General features: G+C 37.8%; 1 protein-coding gene across 1 annotated transcript in view; it reads left to right on the forward strand.

The window, feature by feature from the left end:
- Positions 1-19,460, forward strand: part of syndig1l (synapse differentiation inducing 1-like) — a 38,921-nt gene extending 19,461 nt beyond the window's left edge. Inside the window, exons 3-4 of the mRNA XM_065256928.2 lie at positions 6,500-6,637; positions 15,118-19,460. Of these exons, the coding sequence (XP_065113000.1) occupies positions 6,500-6,637; positions 15,118-15,276 (297 nt within the window). The 3' untranslated portion in view covers positions 15,277-19,460. The remainder of the gene's footprint in view (positions 1-6,499; positions 6,638-15,117) is intronic.
- The last annotated feature ends 3,877 nt before the right edge of the window (positions 19,461-23,337 follow it).

The following is a 23,337-nucleotide window of genomic DNA, read 5'->3' on the forward strand; positions in this document are numbered from 1 at the left end:
CACCGGATCCATAAAAATCACGGTTTAATGCTAACAATGCTAAACACTTCACAACCCTACTGCGGAGCAGTCACTTTCTGCAACCAGTTTGGCTCCGCCCACAAAAAAATGTCATCTCTGTTTGCAAACACGAAATTGGTCTATAGTGTATGAACTGTACAGACAAACTGTAGCAGTATTTTGGTTTAGCCACCAGTATGATGTCATCTACCATCACATACTGTACCATCTGTTTCTATGATTTCAAATGAATGATTGTTAGCAGATGGTACAGAACATGATAGATGCCTTTAAGCTGTTAGCGAAGTCATTACATTTGGACAAATTATTAGGCATCTTCAATTAGCCAGACATTCTTTTATTAAAATAATTTAAATCGCAGCATATGGCTGAAAGAAAGATTTACACAATAATTTGGCCAGCAGATTTACATATTTTACTCTTACAAAAAAAACATTGAATATGTGGGTGCAATGGAGAGGCAGTACATTTCCCTCCACATTTCATCGCACCACACTTATGAACACTCGAAAAACACTGCGTCAGCCATCACAATAGAAAAGCAGAAGTGTCATATAAAAATAGAAAGAGACACATTTAAAACCCTTTTTTTCAGAATGTAATTCCCTGTACAAAACAGAAAGAAATGTTTTTTAAAGAAATTTGCTAGACATTAAACCTGAGTCGAATGTGAAAAGCTTCACTGGATTTTCTGTGTACTCACTGTCAAAATGTCTTAACTTCTCATAAACAAACATGGCTGAAATGTATCCAAAAACAAATACTGTATGTCATCTTCCCCAAGAGTAAGACATAAGTCTTCCAAACACCAATATTATTCTGCTAAATCTTTAATGTACCAACATTCCTCAGTTTGTTAAGATAAATTTCAGTCTTTTACACAAACCTCCCAAAACATTTGTAATACAGCACACTGCAAAGAGCGAGCTAAAATGAAATGGCAGAAATCCTTTTTTTTTATAATGCATGATAATGCCAATGTCTGGTTGCAATTTACAAAAAAACTTTGCTGGGAATTATTTTATAAAAAGTGACTGGGCAAAAGCATGCAATGTGCCTCATTTTAAAATCAATTCAGGTTATCATTCAAATCCGGTAACACTGTATTTACTCATGTTTTCACATTAACTGTTAAACACATTAACTGATTACAGTAATATAAAAGGCAAACGTTATATCAGACGACTTGCATGGTGCTCTGCTGTCTAAATGAAAAGCTGTGGCACCAGGCAATTAATTAGTCTTTAAATTATTAAGATCCACAGAACTCTGTCAACACTAACCCAGTCTTAATCTCATTACTGTTGCATTGTAGGCGAGAGGGTATGCTCAGTTCCCAGGTGATCAGAGGCTATTTACACAGGCCGAGATAAATGAGCTGGCTGTGGATTCTGTGGAAAATTCATTTATCATAACTGTTGATGGATAGGTTAGCGAGAGTAAACATTGAATAAGGATTTAATGGGCTAATGCGTCTCTGTTATGAGGCTGCATATATCAATTACAAGAGTTTATCTTGGGCTAAGTCGACTGCTTTGTGTTCATAATTTTAGTATCATACATATTGCCATGAGCTTTATCAAATAATATCCTTTTGCACTCTTACAATTGCACCAAATATATTCCATATTCAATTCAATAGATGCTCTCATGAGCTTGGAAATATGGCTTTGCTATAGAATAATAACTCTTCACTGGCACAGTTATCATGCCCGCATGTCATGCCGATTATTTGCCCTGTGATTAAGCATCCCATCGTGGTCCTTGAACGCAGGTCATGCCATTCGCAAGTGTGGTCTGGGGGTCTATAAATCACCCCGGCTTATTACCATCCCAGTAAGCCTGTATTTTATATTCGCTTGGCGTTAATCAAACCCCCTGATGAATTGCACCACCGTGACCCGCTCCTGAAATGCTGCCAGCTCTTGGCATGACACAACTTATCTACTTTCCGCCATCATCCAGCGGTCCCTTTAAAAATGCATGCGGCTGTTCAACGTAAACATCGCGCCTGTCGAGGACAATGACCTCACAACAACATCATTGATGCAGTTACTTGGCCTTTGTAGGAAAATAATTGCCTCCGTGAGCTTTTCACCTGACAGCTCTTTTATACCCTGACCCAGCCCATCACCCCCCACACAGTCAGTCAAACCCACACGCACCTTTCTATCAGTCTCTATTGGCCGCCTTTTAAACTGCCTCATTCGTTTTCCATCCAAAACATCCATTCTTATTTGTATGGCCTTTCGTGTCCACAGCCTAAAGTTATCCGGATGCGAGCGGAGACTGCAGCAAAGCTCAGGGTGGTGCAAACCAGAATGCTGTCTGCTGTCAAACCTTACATGTTGCGTTTTAATAATGTGCGAAAGAACACCATGAAACCGATTTTGGATTAATTTCTGTTTGAAGTGAAGCAGTTTTACTTGTGTCCTGCCCTTGCATAGCGATAAAAAAAATGCGCCGGCTAACTGAAAGATATTTGATTAAGCAGCTAATTACAAATGTATATGGATTCAATTATTTCAGCAAAGGAGGGCACTCAGCTAGAGCCTTGGTACATGACACGTACATAATAAGTTTGAAAGTGTAGACATCGATCACCTTGAAAATAAGGTAACGTTTTATTAGCTAAGAGATGGATCGTGAGAGGAAAAAAGAATGGGAGAAAGGACATGCCCGTCTTTCTCATGCTGGGGGAGGCATTTTGGTAACATAAATTACACGCTTCGTTTCCCCAGCCTCTTGCCACCCTGAAAGGATAAAACCATCCATTAATCTATCATTACCTGTCAGAAAGCTGGCAGGCAGTGACAGCATCTGCGGTCACACCCCGCAACCCCTCCTTTTTTTTTGGAAGAGGCACCTGAGTGGTTGAGGCAGGGGTGAAGGTGGGGTTTAACGGGCCAAACAATGGGACTCCTTGGGGGTTAACCATTTGACACTGTTGGCAATTATTTAATCATCTAATGCAGAAAATGTCATGCTTTTAGCTGAATGGGAAGATGATGAGATCTGTGTTTTGTTTTGGTGCCCTATCTGTTTTGATTCAATTTAGTGGATGGGCGAAAAGAATGCATTAGATATTGAAGGCTAGGAGAAAAGATGTTTGTATAATTTCTGGTGTCAGAGATTTTCATTCTATTCTGTATTGGAGAGGAACGTCCATAAAATCTCCTATATATGGGTATAACTCAAATTCATCAAAATAATACAGGTGCTGGTCATATAATTAGATGTCATCAAAAAGTTGATTTATTTCACTAATTCCATTCAAAAAGTGAAACTTGTATATATTCATTCATTCATTACACACAGACAGATATATTTCAAATGTTTATTTCTTTCTTTCAATTCTCAGAAAATTACTTAAGTACTTAGAATATTACTTAAGACGACTACAAAGAAAGGATTTTTAGAAATCTGGGCCAACTGAAAAGTATGAACTTGTAAAGTATAAGCATGTTCAGCACTCAATACTTGGATGGGTCTCCTTTTGCCTGAATTACTGCAGTAATGTGGCATGGCATGGGGTCGATCAGTCTGTGGCACTGCTCAGGTGTTTTGAGAGCCAAGGTTGCTCTGATAGTGGCCTTCAGCTCATCTGCATTGTTGGGTCTGGCATATCCCATCTTCCTCTTCACAATACCCCATAGATTTTCTATGAGGTTAAGGTCAGGTGAGTTTGCTGGTCAATTAAGAATAGGTATACCATGGTCCTTAAACCAGGTACTGGTAGCTTCAGCACTGTGTGAGGGTACCAAGTCCTGTTGGAAAATGAAATCTGCATCTCCATAAAGTTGGTCAGCAGCAGGAAGCATAAGGTGCTCTAAAGCTTCCTGGTATACGGCTGCGTTGACCTTGGACCTCAGAAAACACAGTGGACCAATACCAGCAGATGACACGGCACCCCAAACCATCACTGACTATGGAAACTTTACACTGGACCTCAAGCAAGACCTTGTGTGCCTCTTCTCTCTTCCTCCAGACTCTGGGACCCTGATTTCCAAAGGAAAAGCAAAATGTACTTTCATCAGAAAACATAACTTTGGACCACTTAGCAGCAGTCCAGAAGTGAGACGCTTCTGGTGCTGTCTTTTGTTCAAGAGTGGCTTGACACAAGAAATGCGACAGCTGAAACCCAGGTCTTGCATATGCCTGTGCGTAGTGGTTCTTGAAGCACTGACTCCAGCTGCAGCCCACTCTCTTTGAATCTCCCCCACATGTTTGAATGGGTCTTTCCAGGGTGCAGTTATCCCTATTGCTTGTACACTTTTTTCTACCACATCCTTTCCTTCCCTTCGCCTCTCTATTAATATGCTTGCGAACAGCCAGCCTCTTTTGCAATTAACTTCTGGGTCTTGCCCTTTTTGTGCAAGGTGTCAATGGTCATCTTTTGGACAACTGTCAAGTCAGCAGACTTCCCGCTGATTGTGTAGCCTATATAGACTGAGATAAATTTAAAGGCATTTGCAGGTGTTTAGGGTTAATTAACTGATTAGAGTTTGACACCAGGTGTCTTTTCACAATATTCAAATTTTTTGGGATACTGAATTTGGGATTTTCCTTAGTCGTCAGTTATAATCATCAAAATTAAAAGAAATAAGCATTTGTGTGTAATGAATGAATGTTATATAGAAGTTTCACATTTTGCATGGAATAAGTGAAATAAATCAACTTTTTGATGATATTCTAATTATATGACCAGCATCTGTAATGCTGCCTTTGTAATGAACTTTTGTAGAAGTCATTCTGTATGTCAATTTAAATCAGCTAAACTGCTGCACAGCACATATCAGACTGTCTAACACATGCCCACTGAAATATATATATATATATCTCCTCTTATATAACATCAGGTATTTGGATATAAGCAAAGACTAAGTGTAGGAGTGACAGTTTATTATATATACAAAATTTTTGATTTCCGTAATTAAATGTGGCGATAAACAAACGTCTCTGCAAAGCTTTTTCTGAAACACGTTCGACACCATGTACACAACAGTATCTGTACATGAAAACCACTAAACCCACCCTTATGGAGATATCCAATCTAACATCCTGTTATTTTATAGAGCGGTAGGTAGTGTTGCTTTAGCAGATAAAACTCCGGTGACAGAGCTATTCCTCACCACTGATGATTGCAGCTTATGGCTCTGGATCAGTGAAGGAATATTTTCCTAACAGCTTTGTTCTCGGCTCACTCTCCACCAGGTCGTGTTATTTTTAGCTACTCAAGTGAATCACTGGAATCAAAGGAGAGATCTGAGAAAATGATACAATATGTGTGATGAAAAACCTTGTGACTTCCTGTCTTACACACTTAAACTACGAAGGGCTTCATTTTGAAGTGAAAAACTTGTAATATGATACCACAAATGCATCTTATGATGACTTTAAATATCATGTACAACACCCAAATACAAATATGTGGCTGTATGATTATATTAAATTTAAGGTTTAGGTTTCCAGTACAGTACAGTTGAAGTACTATTGACAACATTATCATACTTTGTTCTGAAAAAGCAGTAAAAGCGTTGTTACACTTTTACAATCAAATCTAAAGGGTTTAAAGTCTGAAAGCTTTAAAAGGTAAAGCAAGTTTTTTGTTCAAGCACTTAAAGGATAACACCACCGTTTTTCAATATTTTATTATGTTCTTACCTCAACTTAGACAAATTAATACATACCTATCTTTTTTCAATGCGTGGACTTTTTCTTTTGTACAGCGCGTGGTGAATGTGTTAGCATTTAGCCTAGCCCCAATCATTCCTTAGGATCCAAACAGGGATGAATTTAGAAGCCACCAAACACTTCCATATTTTCCCCATTTAAAGACTGTTACACAAGTAGTTACACAAATGTTTTATTTTATTTTACTACTCTTGTAACAGTCTTTAAAAAGGGAAAACATGGAAGGGATTTGTTGGCTTCTAAATTCATCCCTGCTTGGGTCCTATGGAATGAATGCGGCTAGGCTAAATGCTAACACATTCACGACACGCTGTACAAAGATTAAGTGCACGCATTGAATAAAGACAGGGATGTATTAATTTGTCTAAGTTGAGGTAAGATCATGGTAAAATATTGAAAACTGGTGGTGTTTTCCTTTAAATTTCCTATTTTGCGATGTAAGATCTAAATTAATCTTTCTGTGGGACTGTTTTTCCAGGTAGATAAATTTCTGATTATCCATTACTGCTGTGATTTATGTAAACTACTAACACAATAGATTTCAAACCCCTTTCTGGTACTACTAAGTATGACCTGCAAGTTATATAATGGAGACAAAGAAATTAAAATTTGAATAGCACATAATATAATTATTAAAAAAGCAAGGACAAAGCACTCCTAAACCCACTAGGGTAAAAGCAGGTCATAAATAGTTACAAATTGCTATGAAATTGTGTTGTATACAGCACAGATAGCTCAGTAAATGGACAATATTGAAGCTTACACAAATGTTCTTTTTCTATAGACAGATTGCTCCAGCGACAGTGAGAGCGAGGACAACTTTATCGTCATCCCTCCTCGTGATCACCTGGGTCTTGCTATCTTCTCCATGCTTTGTTGCTTCTGGCCTCTGGGCATTGCTGCCTTCTACTTTTCTCAGGGGGTAAGTACAGGTCGCGCCAACTCAATCCATGGCCTAACCCATTAAATCTGCTGAGATTTCTGCTCAATATGACGTGTGACACAGATAAGAACGAGGAGGTCTATAATATCAGGAGAAAGCTACCTGCTAGCATTCTCATTAATTTAAATGGCAGCTGCTCTGAGAATGATGCCCTGGAAGCACTCAATTTAAAATCTGCCATCTTTGCTCATGGGCATTTAATCATTTTGGCCAATCACCTGAGCTGTAAATGCCATGTGACTAATTACTTTGGAGCCACATGAAAATGATAACCGGACAACTCTGATTGGCTGATGGCACTAGAACAACCCCCCAAACCTCACTAGCAGCTATCATAAGCCTTTCAAACACAGATAACAGAAAATGTGTCCAGGGATAGTTTTGATTTTCACACTGACAATGATTTTCTGGTATCTGTGCATGTGTCCACACATCCCATAAAGATCCCATAAGGACAAATGAGCTCTCTGATCGCTTCTTTTCGTTTTTCGTCATGAATGTAACTGCGTTGTTGCGAGTCAAATGTGTCACCTTATGGAGAAATTTGCAGTTTTGGATACAGAATAGGTCATGATTGTGATTCGTCTAGATCGGATGAGTTTTTGAAAATGGCAGGGTCTATTTTCCTTGAAAGGATTGGTGCAGACCCAAGAAATACAACTTGGGATAAGGAAAGCCCCAGGTCGCGATGACAGTTCGGGGAATGATAACCGCAGTCTCCGCATTTACAGAGATGCCTTGCTGTGTAAACTGATCTGTACAGGACAACTACTTGTTTATCACGTCTCCTGTCACGGTGTTAATGTACAGTTAACAGAGATGACGGAAAACTGCTTGCACAGCCGATCTCCCTTCACAATAGCTGCGCTACAGTACAATGTGATTCTACATATAAGCATTTATACTGTAGTTGGCATCATGCAATACCAAATTTGTGTAAAATACACATCTGAGTGTTGCGTTTGGTTATCAGTACAATATTGCACATAAATATCACGCCTAATGTTGTTGTACAATGCTACCTCCATTGTACCTTATATATATAAAGATGCTACCTCCTTCCATCTTTGTCACTTTTTTCACCCCTGATTATGCAAACCCTTTTGTCCTATCCTCCCTCGAGTTGCCAGACACATAAAGGAGCACAACTGATGATGAAAAGCATACGTTAATCTGTTCATTTTTTACGTTTGCAATGTTTTTAGTTGTTTGCAAATTACAAACCCGCTCATGTGGATTTTTATAACTCAATATGAGGCTCATTTCGGAGACTGCGTCCACCGGATGTTGCTTTTATGGGCCATTGTGGTGTCATTTAAGCAACCGTGGTAACTGGCAACCAAGCTGTCGAATTACAATATTGGATAAATTGGCAGTGGGCAGTATCACATCGACCAAAACAAAAGACATTTCACATTGAAGGCCCATTTTTTAAAAAGAGATTAACTGGCTACGGTATTGTTAAAGTTAGCATACGGTTAGCATACGGTTTCCTTAATATCTACACATTTATTATAGTATTTCTTTATTCAGTAAAGTCAAAACCAAACCTTACTTCATATTGGATGTGATCCATCTCAAATGATCCGGTTCAGTTTATGTCATTTTTTTCACTTCTGTCCTCTAAAAACTCTTCAAGCTTCTGTTAGAGAAGAGTTTTTCATCTTTTTTAATACAGAACAGGTGCCTCATTATAAAATGCATCATACAAGCCAACAGCTTTGCTTGTGGATCTGTAAAATTATCCTGCACTCCTCTAATATAAATTGTGTAAGGACATTTAAATGAGAGCACTGATCAGATGGGTGTGACAGAAGCAGCGCCCCTTGTGTGTCATGCTTTGGGGTTCGCATGACACAAAGCACACCATCCAACTGCTCGTCCTTCCTCAGGCTTTTATATTTAGTTTAGTCTGTGACACACACAAGCAAAGTGAATTATTTTGTCAAAAGGTGAGTTCATTCGCTGAGTGTAATTACAATGATGGTTGTGTTGCAGGGAAGATTCTCCAGAATGCAACTTCAGCGTGTTTGTGTGTGTGTGTGTGCTTGTTTGCGTGTATGTGAGGAGAATGGAAATGAGATGTGGTGGGGATGCGAATGTTTTTGCCCTCTCTCCTGGCTGGGTATATTCCTCAGAGAATATCTCGAACTAAATCTTTCACCTTCCCAGCAACATAGGGTTGAATATTCATGTCACCCACCCCTCACTCCTAACCCCTATCCTCTTAGCATCCACTTCTGTCCCATTTCTGTTTTTGAAAAAAGAGAAATAACTAATGTAAATAATGAAGCACTCATACATATATAGGACATGCATTGGAGGATACATGGTTCATATTTTATTAATACCATTTTGCATAAAGTACAGCAAAGTACAGTTTCTATTTACATTGTATGATGTAGGCCATGTGAGTAAAGTTTTAAAATAATTATTCAGTTAGTCATTTGCTGTTTAAGTTTTTCCCCACCATTGACAAGTTATTAAATAAGAGAAAATTAAGAGAAAACACTTTCCTGATGAGTTTTTACCGCAATCTATATTTTGCTATTATTCACTAGGTGGTGGTCTTATCCAACTTATAAAACACTAAAGCATCCACTAATTCAAAAACAGTTACATCTCTGTGTATGTTTATTCATTATTTATTTGGATTATGATCTCTAACAAAAGCAATCATCTTAGGTTGTTGGTCAAAATTTTGTATTTTTAAAGAAACATACACTTCAATTTTTGTTTTTGTTTGTTTGAAAGCAGAGGGTCTGTTCTTTCATTTGATATATTGTATGTTTATATGAAGAGTTTGGTTCCAAAATGCAATCAATCCATATTGACTAATTTCGGTAAAAATGTGTTTTCTATAGCAAGAAAATGACAAGATGAAAACCACAATTTTCTGTTACAAACTTTCACATAGTACCTTTAGGTTATAATAACATAAATTCAAATCCATAATTAGATTTTCAAAGATTTATTATATTATATTATTATTTTTTCCGCAAAATGCTATAAATCTATTGAATCAATATATTAATGTGCATTCATCTTTGCCATGTTATATTCATTTAGTTGACTAGTGGTATACACTGATAAAAAATGGCATTAATCAAAACACTTTGTCATATTAAGAACGCTGTCATTGCAGCTGTCATCCTTGGGACGTCGTCGCTGAACTTTTTTGACAGCGATCAGCTTTAAAATGTTTTGGTCCTGCTCGATTTTAGTTGGCTTTGCGTAAAATAATGGAAAGTTTTTCCTAAGATCCCCTGGGGTCAATGTGTTAGCATGACAGAAGCTTGATGCTGTCGTGTGAGAACAAGCAACAGCCGCCATTTTTCCTTCCCCGTCACAAAAAACCACCACAGGTTTATCAATGCCATCAAAAGTATTATTTTGTTTTTGTTTGTTTGTTGATCACGAAGGACAAAGTAGATGAGGAAAATTTACTTTTTAATACTGACCTGATACAATACTGATTTTGGCAGTAACTCATTTTTTTTTTCGGTGTTTATCACAGTTTTGGAACCGAACTCTTCATATATTCATAGAAGAACATTTCTGGAAGGCATTAAAAAAATAAAAAAAATCATAAAAAAGGCAACTTTTTTTTAAAAATCGCTGGCGGGGAAAGAGTTAAAACAAAAAGCTGTACATGTACTTGCAGTGGCGGCTTGTGACTGTCATGTGTGTTGTGTGTGTCATGTGTTGCTTGCGTTTTCAAAATATGTGTTGCGTCATGTGAACCATGTGCATCATGTGTTTTGTCAAAATAAGTGCCTGCTGCACATGCGTCAAAACCGTTTGTGATAAAAGAGACGCTCACGTTCACAAAATACATGCAAGACACTCCCTTAACAGTAAACTCATGAAATTATGTGAGTATCTGGAAAACTCAAGCATCTCTTTTATCATAAACCCTTTAAACGCGTCTGCAGCAGGCACTTTTTTTGACAAAACACGTGATGCACATAGGATATCTCGACGCGCAGAACACATATTTTGAAATAAGGAACCACACACATGATGGGCTACATACATGTAGTGACGAACTTTGCATTGAGCGCACTCGAAAAAAGAAGTCACCGGCCGCCACTGTGCATTAAATTACTATTTATCAGTCGTAAATATGCATGTAAAAACTAAAATATGGTAAAAATTTCAATATAATAAAGAGACACACACTTTCACTAAATAAATATAAGGAAATATAATTATTTGGTTTAATATGCACCAATAGGGTGCCTCTGGGATGATGTATTTTTTTAGCAAAACCTGTAGAGCGTTTAAGAATTTTAGCACTTCCGTTTCATCGTCCCAAAGTCAATGGGTTTTTTGAATAGGGTTTTGGTGAAACTACTTAAATAATATCTTGGGTTAATATAAGGTCAAGATATTTTCACATTTTATGCATAAAACACCAGAAACAAGCCTACTTGTGACTTTTTAAAGCTTCAAGTGTCTTTAAAAGGGTGCCTGCTAACAAGTTGCTAGATGGCACTACACCCTACTGAAAAATCCAGCAATGACCAGCATAAGCTGGTATCTGGTTTTAGCTGGTTTAAGGTGGCAGTAGCTGGTCTAAGCTGGTCTTCTCAGCCCAGTCCAGCTGGACCAGCTTAAAAAGTGACCAAAACACAACTAGACCAGCTTGCTACACCAGCAATACCAGCTAAAACCAAGCTGGGAGACCAGCTAAAACCAGCTCACCAGCTTATGAAAAAAGCTGGATTTTTCAGTGGGACAGACTTTGTCTGGGACTATAAATGTCATCACGCATAAAGATCTCAAAAACACCACAACATGGGCACAATTCCCATGTTTTTAAATGTTTGAAAGAGCTGTCGGGAGCTTGGTGGTGATGACTTTGATGTCGAGAGACTGTGGGTGTAGTTTACTTATAGCCTACGGTTAGGTTTTTATTTCTATTAAACTCATTTAGACTTCAAAATTCATAAAAGTTGTGTTGGACAAAACGTGTGTCAAACTTGTTATTTATAGAGCTTATTTTTTGTAACAACCTAAAAGTCTATGGGAACGTGTCCTGCTTCCAGGTTGGCCTACAAAAATATGTCATCCCTGCAGCACTCGATATGAGTAATTATGCAAACACATCTAATAGCATTATCTTAAATAAAACATTAAGTGCATTAACATTATCCTATTGATGATGTTGCTTAAATTCTGAATGTTAATATATAGGGACAAGACCTTATAGGATGTTAGAAACTGTGAATGTGTGTGTAAGTCACCAATTGCATAAGAGGATACCTTTCGGATATTGAAGATAAACAAATGTACTGAAGCATGGTAACATGCCAGCTCATTTTGTATACCAGCATCGGTGTTTCCAAACAACCCATTATTGTCACCAAGCGTGGGAGTAAAAATCAATAGTGTTTCCATGGACTGAAGGGTCAGATGCTGTGACAGCGGGACCCATGTGTGACTGGCAACTCTGTCTACTAACAGCAGAGTATGATAAAGCGAATGTCATTCACAAAGGGTCATGACACGCACACACACAGCAAAACACATATAATGCATATTTTCTTGCTTACAGATAAGCACACGCTGTTCTGTATAATAATACATGTTCAGTTATCTGTAGCTCATTATAAGGGAGCAGAAAAAGAAATTCACCCTGGTAAATTTACACAGCCCCTGAGCTATGTTCTTGGTAAATGAGCAGCATACTACGACTTAATTATTCATTTGAGCTGGGGAAATAAATTGATTAAACTATTAAACTGGGCTTCACTATTAAAGAAATTAAGACGGCGTGATGTTACATTTTGGAGCAGCTCTTAGCAAAGCCCCCTTCCAGCATGTAGTGCAAACATTAGATAAAGCTGTTCATTTCAATTTCAAGTCACACGTGTTTTTTCAACACCTACAGGGGGTAATGGTACAAGATTGAACATTTTTAACTCAACAAAGCAAGCGTACTGCTATTTGGAGAAAGTATTGCAGCATGTGCTTCACAGGCTTTAAATCTACTTCATCTCCCGGTCTTTCAACTATAACTTTTGGCTCATCCCTCCTGACACCATGACTCACAGCATAAAAGAAGGTAGATGTCGACAAACAGAAAGTCTGTATACTGCTGGCTACTCTTTTCCCTTCCGGTTTCTGCTGCTTTGATCGTGACTGAAACCACAAAGATGTTTTAGTTTCTAAAAAAGGTGAAACCAGCAGAGAATTAGCAGAACAAAGCAAATGACAAATTATATAAAAAAGAAAAACAGAATGCTCCCAATGGAGAGCCACAGACCTTTAAAGATATAATTAAATATATATACACAGCAAAACTACACAACTGTGTGAATTGAGAACAGTTCCCACTCTATACTGTAGACTAAATAGCCCATTCCCATTCCATGCAGTTCTTTTACTTTAGAAACATGAAACATTTTTTTATCGGATTTTCCTTTTTTAAAGCAAATTGATTTCTCTTTAAAATGTTCTTGGTGTCATAGAACTTGAATATCTTTTTTATCAAAACACATCCAATATTTTACCTATGCTCTTAATAATAAAGGTGCTACACTGTAAGAACAAATGGTTAAAAACTGGTCCTTAGCTGTCACTTGGGCAGCACCTTTTCAAGTACAACTTTGCCCCTAAAGTCTTGATATTAGTACTTTAGAAGTACATATTGGTAACAAAGAGTGCATATTAGTACCTCAAAGGTACCAAATGTATACATCTGTACCCAAGTAGTACATATTAGGACCTTTTTTGTGGGGGGTTCAGAAACGGGGATTCAGGTTAACAGGTAATTTCTTGACAGAAATGCAACATAATATACTTTAATAACTATGTGCCCTATTTTAACAATATAAGCGCATGGTCTAAAGCTAATGGTGCACATTCTAAACAGGAAAAATGGTTTGTGCGCCAAAAAGGCCTAAAGGGTTATTCTCGTAATGAGTATTGGGTCTGTTTTGGGCGTAACGTGCAATAAACCAGTGAGAGTCTCTGCTCTCATCCCCTTTAAAAGCCAGTTGGGAATTTGTAAACTGAAAAACTAAGGAGGAAATTTTTTTTTTAATTAAAAGTCATTTTCTTTTAGTAAAATGAGCAGGCTTTTAATTGGATAGCCTACATGATCTGTGTTATCTCAAAAAATTATTTACAAATATGCAAGAAAAGGTTTGTACTGTTAAAACACTTTAATTGTAACAAACAGGAGATAAAGAATTTACAAACGTGTGAAGAGCCTTGAGATCTAGGACAGCGCTGCGAGTGCTTTGAAAAGCATTACTTCAAAATGGTTCTCATCTCATCATATCCTCAGGTACAAAGTCATATACAATAAATCCATGTAAAAAAAACATGTAAAAATATATGCAATATTTGCATTTGTTTAAAGCAAAACATTTAGCCTAATAAGGCTACTTACCGTCCAGGCTACAGAAGCAACTCTACGCATTCTAATGTCTCATCGATCTTCATTTATGTCCAAGCGACTCAATAATAATCTTTAACATTTTAATCCTTTGATTTTTTAATATTTTAAAAGTTTATGTGCTGCTGCGCATCCATGTGATAAGCAAACGCGCGTTGTCGTCCCGTTTATAGGTGCATATTACTAACGCGCTCATTAAATAACAAAAACAATATTGCGCCATTGACTTTAGAGCCTGTACACCGTAGGCTACGTGGAAATTTGAATTTATAATTTTGCGTCATTGTGCATTAAAAAATGCAGATCGCTAGTAGAAAGTGTCGGCGGGCATGTTACAGTACTGAGGAAAAAAGCGAAAGAAGATGCGGATTGTGTGCATTTTTGGAGAAGCATCAGCAGTGATGAAGGAAACAGATTTTTGTTGCAAACAGAGTTGTTGAATATCTCCTTAACTTCGACCATCATTGTTTTTACCGTCACAAGCGGAAATGTGTGCGCGAGGATATGTGGCGCAGATCTTTTTGACCTGAGGGAGCGGTTCTAGCAGACCAGCTCAGCACTTACGGTCTGCATAGCATTGACGCGTTGTTACATTTTGGGATAGGTGCATGTCAGGCTATGCCGTAGGCTACTGCATATGATTCGCATCTCTGCATAGATCATACCGTACAATTGACGCAGAAGTATAAAGTCAACTTGAGCCGTTGGTTGCAATTCATAATCTCGTCGCTAAAAGGCACTAAAATCTCCACACTGGTCCTTTAAAGGGTGTTACTTGACCATTTTCTGACAGCTTTAGATGAGCTATTTTCAGTTATATGGTTACACAAAGAACCTTTAACCTCAGAAGAAACTTTGTTTCACGTGTTTTTTGGGGAACCAAAAATGGTTCTGTGAAAAGCACTTTTATTTTTAAGAGTTTATATCTACTGACCCGTCAGCTACATCAATGAAGCAATATATAGTTCTCATAATATAACCTTAAATGTACAAGTCAGTGTGTTCTTTGATCTTGCTTCCATCTCATCATTCCTTTCTTACTTTGTTCCAGACCAGCAAAGCTGTGACTAAAGGGGATTTCCCATTGGCTAGCGTCGCCTCCAGACGAGCCCTGTTCCTGGCTGCTCTCTCCATCACCATTGGAACGGGGGTGTACGTGGGTGTGGTGGTGGCCCTCATCGCATATCTGTCCAAACCTGGCCACATATAGCAGGACCACGAGGGAACTACAGGACATAACAACACACCACCCCCTTTTCTAAATGTCCGTCTCATTCTCATCCCTCACTGTGGACTGCTTGTCCGCCCAAATTAGAGAAAGGGATGAAGCAGAAAGAGATGAACCAGGGGAGCGTTTATCACCTCAGTGAATATTAATGTGCAAGTGTAGATCTGGGCTCCATCACATCACTGGATACAACGTAACAGAGTTGCTTAGGTCTACAAGCAGATCGGCTGAAGAATATAAACTAGAGGCAAATAAGCAATCCAATTAAATGAACTCAAAGGGAAGGTTTTCCAAAGGACACCCAAAAAGGATCAAAAGAGACCAAGTGCCCTTGGATTTGTTATTTCCTTTCTAACTGTGCTTCATTCTGCACCTGAAAGAGAAGTCAAGCCGTTCTTTCCGTTCCTCTCTCATTATTTACTAAGTCTGTTAAACCATTAAGTGTGTGTGGCTCAATCAAACCAGCGTGCTGCAGTCTCTACTATTCACCAATGAGCTCTTTTAAAAAGGACAGTATGAAAGCAGGTGGCCATTATGTTGTCCTGTCTCTGGAACAAATAATACAGCCTTGTTATAAGCAAAGGTAGAGTTTGCACGTGAATCAAATGCTTATGTCTCTGTACTGAACTACAAGACAAGAAATCGCTATCAAAGACAATGCACTCCACCTTTATAAATCAAAAATCATCTGTGAAATTCAGCTCCGCTTATGCACAATCCCTCCATGCTAGGTCTCAATGCTCTGTGTTGTAAATCCATCATATTTTGTTTTGCTCATCCAAAGCTCTGTTTTGACCCAGCGCAGGAAACCAGGTTCATGACAAGGTAAAACATAAAAGAAACAACCAGGGATGCTAAGAATTCTGAACAGCAAAAAAAGCTTTGGTTTATATCCATAAGGATCCATAAGTGTTGGTGTGAATTCGCACCCAGATGTCTGAACTGAATACATGGATGGATTGATCTGATACAGAATGTGTGCATGGATGGTAGAGAGATTTGTCCTAGTTCGCAAATGCATTGCATCACTTAAAATGTGAAAAATCTGTTCTGACGAAACTCAAAATAGACGATCAAATTCTAAACAAAAGAGGCAGGTTAGAAAGAGGCTCAGATTGAATTGGTTAATAATGCATTGGATTGCGTGTGGGGTCATGGGTACTAGAATGTACACAAGGGGAAGATAGTGGTCAAAGGTATGTCAGCTCCAATAGAGCATGAATTTGGAGTAGTCATCTGTAATAATTTAAAAACAGGAAAACAATAAGTGCCCAGATGGCTGAAAGGTCTATTATTCTGTGCTTTCCAGCAAGCAATAGCCATCATTTCATCCGACAGTCCAGCTACGTGTAACCCACTTCTAGCCAAAATGTACTTGAATTTGATTACATGTCGTTTTGCCTAAATAACTTGGATGTTTCATGCAAGCAAAGTCAACATTGATTTTATTTCATTTCTGTTTGGGCTATGGCTACACGTCTATTAAATTTTTACTGACAGCCCAAATGTTGCCTTCTTTTAGCCTAGATTTATGGGCTGTGTTTGTACAGCTATTAGACATCATTTAAACGCACAATTGCTTGCTGGGGTGTTTTGAATCGCTGTGATACGAACCTGAGCTGACAGAAATTAAATTGCTCATATTTAAGTTAGCCAATTGTGAGTAATCTTGCTTCAGATCCTCCCATGGCACTTGAAGGTGACAGGGTAATCTTGAAGAGCCTTGTTATATACGAAATACATACTATTAAGGACTATTAGGTACAAAAAACAGTTGAAATACAGACATGAAATACAGAGTTTACTTTACAGTGCAAGTATATCAGGACGTTTTGAGCTATAGTAATAAACAAATTGTACTTAATGTGGTATTTTGGAAGTATAAAGTGTAATAAGTTAATTATAAACAATGTTACCATAACTGACCGAAGCTCCTATTTCTGCTGCATTTGTTAAAGGATTAGTCAATTTTCTTAAAATAAAATCCAGTTAATTTACTCACCACCATGTCATCCAAAATGTTGATGTCTTTCTTTGTTCAGTCGAGAAGAAATTATGTTTTTTAAAGTTTTTAAATGACTCTAAATGATCCCAAACGAGGCATAAGGGTCTTATCTAGCGAAATGATTGTCATTTTTAAAATAAAAAATATGCATTTTTATACCACAACTTCTTGTCTATCTCCGGTCCTGTGATGCGCCAGCGCGACCTCACATAATACGTCATCACGTCAAGAGGTCACGGATGACGTATGCGAAACTACGCCCCAGTGTTTACAAGTGTGGAGAAAGAAGACCGTTCCGATGTTGATGTATGTTGAATGATACTAATTAATGTCTTTGTGTCAGTTTATTGTTTAAAATAGTCCCCAAATGTGCGTTTCATATATGTAACACATGACCTTTCTACGTCACTACGCAATTACTTGAGGTCGTGCCGGCGCATCACAGGACCGGAGATCGACGAGAAGTTGTGGTATAAAAGTGCATATTTTAAATTTTTCTTGTCAAAAATGACAATCGTTTCGCTAGATAAGACCCTTATGCCTCGTTTGGGATCGTTTAGAGTCCTTTGAAACTCCGTTGAAAAAAACTGTTAAGTGTTGGGGTCCATTAAAGTCCATTAAAATGGGAAAATTCCTGGAATGTTTTCCTTAAAAAAAAATATTTCTTCTCGACTGAACACAGAAAGACATCACCATTTTGGATGACATGGTGGTGAGTAAATTATCTGGATTTTTGATTTTAAGAAAATGGACTTTAGGTACTTCAGGCATCAAAATATCATACAGTAATTACCTAAAGACGGTCTAAAATTTTGTCAGCTTTTATATTAAATATGCAGGTTTTAATGCATCACACCAAGTATATTTCCATATTTAAAGCCGAATGCAGTGTAAATGTTAATAATCCCTACATATGTAGCAGAATGCACAACACGGTGCACGAAAAGTACCCGTTACAAAATAAACTTGAGATGCATGAGCCCAGCACCTGGCTGGCTCAACACAAACATCTCCTGCTTTCTCAAAGCTTGTGATTCACGCACTTGAAACCTGCCGGTTTTGTTGTGGTCCTTAGCAAATGCATTTCCACTGGAGCGTTGAAAGCCAACCTGGGACACTTGCAGTCTCTCCGCACAGGTCATGCATTAGTCATACCTGACATTTACGGTTCGCAATTAGCTTCCCATAATGGCTTTTTCTGCAGGAGCATCTAATCTCTAGAGCATAGCTGGAAATAGCAAAACAAAATCACTTTTACAAACAAGACTGTGCTATTTTTAAGGCACTAAAAGTGTTTTTGTCTTTGCGGAGCTATTTACTCTTGTGGAACAAATCAAATTAATATGTTAGTTACAATCTATACCCATTTGGTAGGGTATCGGACATGCACAAGCTCAAACTGGCTGTAATGGAAGTAGCTTTCACTTAATGATAACTGTAAGAGCTCAGCTGACATCTCTTATCAGTAATATGGTAACAATTCCAGACAGTTAGATTAGCCATCGGCTTCCAACTGATTTCAAGCTTTTTCCCTCTTGTGTTTGTGTCATTTAATACTAAATGAACAGTGTCAGTGTCTGCCTGCCCTTGATAGTGTATCAGACTGGGCTTTTTTTCTCCGTTTTCATAGTGACTAGTCCTTCACAACGATTCATTTTAAGCCAATGCTTGCACTTGCAATGACCTACACTGTAATAATAATAATTTGTTTTAACTGCAATCACTTCTCCTTTGTGTTTTATGAAGGTCACAAAATTTTTTAAAGGATGGTTTAATGTTGTTTTACTATCAATCATCAACAAACTAAGGAAATTGGGGATTATCAGCTTCAGTTGAACCAAAATGATGGTGCGCTGTTTATAAAAGAATGTCAGTGTTTTTTGGTGTTGTGATACTTTGAGTTTTTCTCATTCATGATCAGATTTGTGCTTGTGAGACAGTGACGACAATGTAAATACTGCAAATGAAAAACATGGCAGTATAAAATAAAACACATTTGAGACAAAATGATCTTCTATCTGTGTGTTTTAATGCAGTAGCTTGGTTCTCTTGGAAAAAAATACTCGAAACAAGTCATGTACTAAGCGTAAAGTCTTTGGGGCGGTCTCCCGGACAGGGCTTATCCTAGATCCAGACCTAAATGCATGTTTGAGCTGCTTTAATTTAAAAACACATTGTACCGACATTAACATGTATCAATGCCATTGTTTTGTCTCGAGATGCACACCAGTATTGTTTTTTGTAAGGTATGCATGTAAAAACTACTTAAATCTCCTAATATAACTAAAGCCTAGTCCTGCATTAACCTAACCCCTGTCCAGAAACTGCCCTATATGATGCTCTTATAGCAACACCCACAAAATGCTTATTGGGCAATACTGATATGACCATTATGATTTTGATTATATGTCCTTGTTCACACTGCAAACGTTTGGGAGTGACAAGCCCATTTAAATGCGTAAGGGGATTTTCTAAACGATTGTTCCATGTCTGTACAGAACAAGACTTGAAAATGCGATGACTGACACAGAGGAAACCATAGCAACCTTCTGCCGTTTCACGTTGTTATTATTCACTGCTTTATACAAAATAAATTACAGCGTTATGTTTTGCAATAAACCTCTGTCTTGGCATTGCGTGTTGTACGCATTTTGCAGTGTTGCCAGGTCCACGTCTTTTTTGTGTGCTTGCATAACGTTGTGGTGCTTAACCGTTTACGGATTTGGCTCATGATGTGATCAAGTTTTTTGTGTTATTAAAGTGGAAAGGTGCCGGTCCTTAGATCTTTGAGGTAAAGCATTTTGGTTGATCAGTCCTTCCAGAAAAGAAGTTTTTTTTTTATTATTGTTGTGAGCAAAAAAATCCTTCATTTTGGACACGTTTTCTTAAAAAATGCGATGGAATATGCGGTATATTTATGCAATTTTATGCATGAAATTGCAGGAACTTGCTAAAATTGCGGAAACTTGCAAAAACTGTTTGCAGCTTTTGAATGATGTTCACATCACATAATCACGTCACTTAACGTTCCCATGGCAACAGGGGACATGGCTGCACTTGTGTGAAGTAAATGCCAAATTTTTCAACTTTTTGCTAAGATATATGATTTTTGCTATGAAGATGCGGGGATTATGAAATCATGCAAGCCCCGCATATTTTGGGAACAGAAATCTGCAATTTATGCTGCGAAAGTGCGTCGTATTTGAAAAAATGTGACCCCCGCATTAATATCCGGACATTGTCTGATTATGTGTTGAATCATGCGATCGCATAATCGCGTTTTTCAGGAGGGACTGATTTATTTCAGTTTATCATTAGATTTTTCTTGTTCGGTGTTTTTTGTGCAAGATCTGGCAACACTAGTAAGCCTTATGCCTGTAATCTTCTGCACCGCACATACAGAAGACTTTTCCCCACAACTAGTCATTATGTTCAGTTCCGTACACACTATGTAGAGTTTCTGTAAATGCGGTTGTCACTACCTGCATTTTGCAGGAGTTAAATCAATAGTTTAATGCAGTTGTCACTCCCGTAAATTACTGAAGTGTGTGTACAGCATAGGATTAAGCATTAAAAGGGGAAGTGACAACCGAATTTATATGCAATGTGTATAAGGCCTATGTGACCCTGTCTGTGAAAACCTAGCTAAAGTCATTTACTGTTTTCTATGAAATGATCCTATGTAATGTAAAGAACATGGTGAAAACAACCCTAAAATGTTTAATATTGACAAAGGACATGGCAAAGATTAAAATCAATTTGATATTACATTTTCATTTCAACCTTTGATGCTCCAAATCTCATATTAGAGTCACATGTATTGCCTACAGTACATTAGGCTGTACATACATACAGACACACACACACACACACACACACACACACACACACCTTGTAGGCAATATAAAAATGAGAATTGGACAAACTGACGGTTGAATGAGATTTCTAACCTCAAGGGCTGTAATGTCTACAGACTACATGCAGGGAGGTAGCCATATACTAAAAGACTGTGCATTAAAAACGTACACACCATTAGGTCAAATAAGGCATGCAACAAAAATTCTACGTATCATCGGGCCTTCAGATCATTCTGGATTGACACAAGTGTCTATGTGAATGATAAATTGTGCATAATATATTCTTTGTACCGACATCATGATGCAATCTAACATCTGTCTAATTACATTTCTATCTATGTATCGATTTGCTTCTTTTTCATTTCAGTTCACTGCAACAGGAGCTGCGTGATGCGAATAGCTAATTGTGCCAGGAGAATATTGGGCAGAGGTAACAGGCAGATGGGTCGAGAAGTAATCCTTCTTTTATACACCATTTTCTGAGACACCTTCAGGGTTCCTCCCAGCAATCTCAGAGAGCTGCTAAAAGTGACGAGGAAATGCGAAACATGAGGAGTGTGGGTGCGAGAGAGCGAAACTTCCACTCCCACTCAGGTCAATCTGCTGCACTGTTCATATCTGCTCAATATGAAACTATGCAAATAACAGCGCATATTTCCCCAAAGCATAGTTGGGTATGTAATATCTCGCATGATTATGTGCATAAATTGGGATCGTTTTATTTCTTTGTACCAACATTTGTTTTTCAACTTTTTCCAACCCTTTCAAGTTTCTTCTTGTTCGACTGCAAACCCTATTTTTATGCTTTAGGCAAGAGGTGCATCTTTTCAATGCATTTGCACAGATGGCATGCAGAGTAGGTTTTTCAGTTGCGAGTCCTCATGAAATTATAATCAGATGTGAAGGAAATTATAAAATTCCATTTGCATTGCGAAAACATTAACCGGTCAAGTAAAACAATACCCTGAGTCCTGTAGGAATGTGGAGAGAATTTGCATTCCCATTCACTGTTCCAATGCAGTGGCCCATTGCTGAGTCAATCTTCAGGGAGTGTGAAGACGTGCACCAGCTCACAGATAGCTGTTCTTCCATAGACCGCCAGCGCAACCCTAGAGACTGACCTAAGTGTTGTCAGCTTCCCCAGTGCTCTAATGATGAGTGCGGCCCCTCGGGCACTCGGCCTCTGAAACAGCCTTTACGCCTCAAGGAAACAGGACCACTTAACTGACATTATTAGAAAAAGTCTTGTGTAATGTGTCTACCCAAGGAAAATGCCCAGAAGCTGCATTTACTATTAAGAATTGCATTAAGCTCCTTAAAAAAGTTATAACATCCCCAAACAAAGTGTGAGCAAACAGTGTGAAGATCAAAAGGTTAAGAAATGCTAAAGTTTATGCAAATGAGGGGCATTAATAATCGGGACAGCCAGTGGTTTTGAGCGTTAGGCAATGAAGTTTGCCATTAGCATTTTAAAGTCTTTTAGGGAGAGAGGTTTTTGTACATTTAGTGCATAAATTACATAAAACATATTTCAATACAGGCATGCGTGGACATTTAGATATGGAGCGCAAAAGTGTCCATTACATTTTTAAGCTTGGACTTGGATTCCGAGACATTCCCATTTATATTTTAATAGGGATAAAAATCTCTTTATTGAAGAGTTAATTAATGAACACAATTTTTTCATATTATATTTTATAACATCTATTTATATTATTATACATATTATATAAACATTCGTTTTAATATATTATAATTTCTGGAAATTATTCAAATATATAGTGTAGTACTGTGAGATCAGTTATAGTTGTAGGTAGATCAACGCTTAAATGATTCACAGTGTTTTAAAGGAGCGGGTGGTTGCTTGTCACCTATGTAGAAAATAAAAGGGATTTAAATATTGATACAAAGTTTTATAAAACACTGAGAAATCAATTCCGTAGTATATTATTACTGTACATGAAATGTCATTTATTACAATGTTCCCTAATCAGTTTAAATAATAATAATATTTCAAGTCTCATAATCGCTTTTTAATAAGAGCATTCATAAATGACAACATTAACATTGATAAATTAAGCCACCTACAATTTGCATTTCATTAAAAAAGTGGACCATTTATAGGTGAAGGAGAACAGCACAGAAATAACGCATGGAGGACAGTGCAGAAAAACTGCAATT

Source organism: Paramisgurnus dabryanus, chromosome 12, assembly GCF_030506205.2.
Source record: "Paramisgurnus dabryanus chromosome 12, PD_genome_1.1, whole genome shotgun sequence".
Taxonomy (NCBI): domain Eukaryota; kingdom Metazoa; phylum Chordata; class Actinopteri; order Cypriniformes; family Cobitidae; genus Paramisgurnus; species Paramisgurnus dabryanus.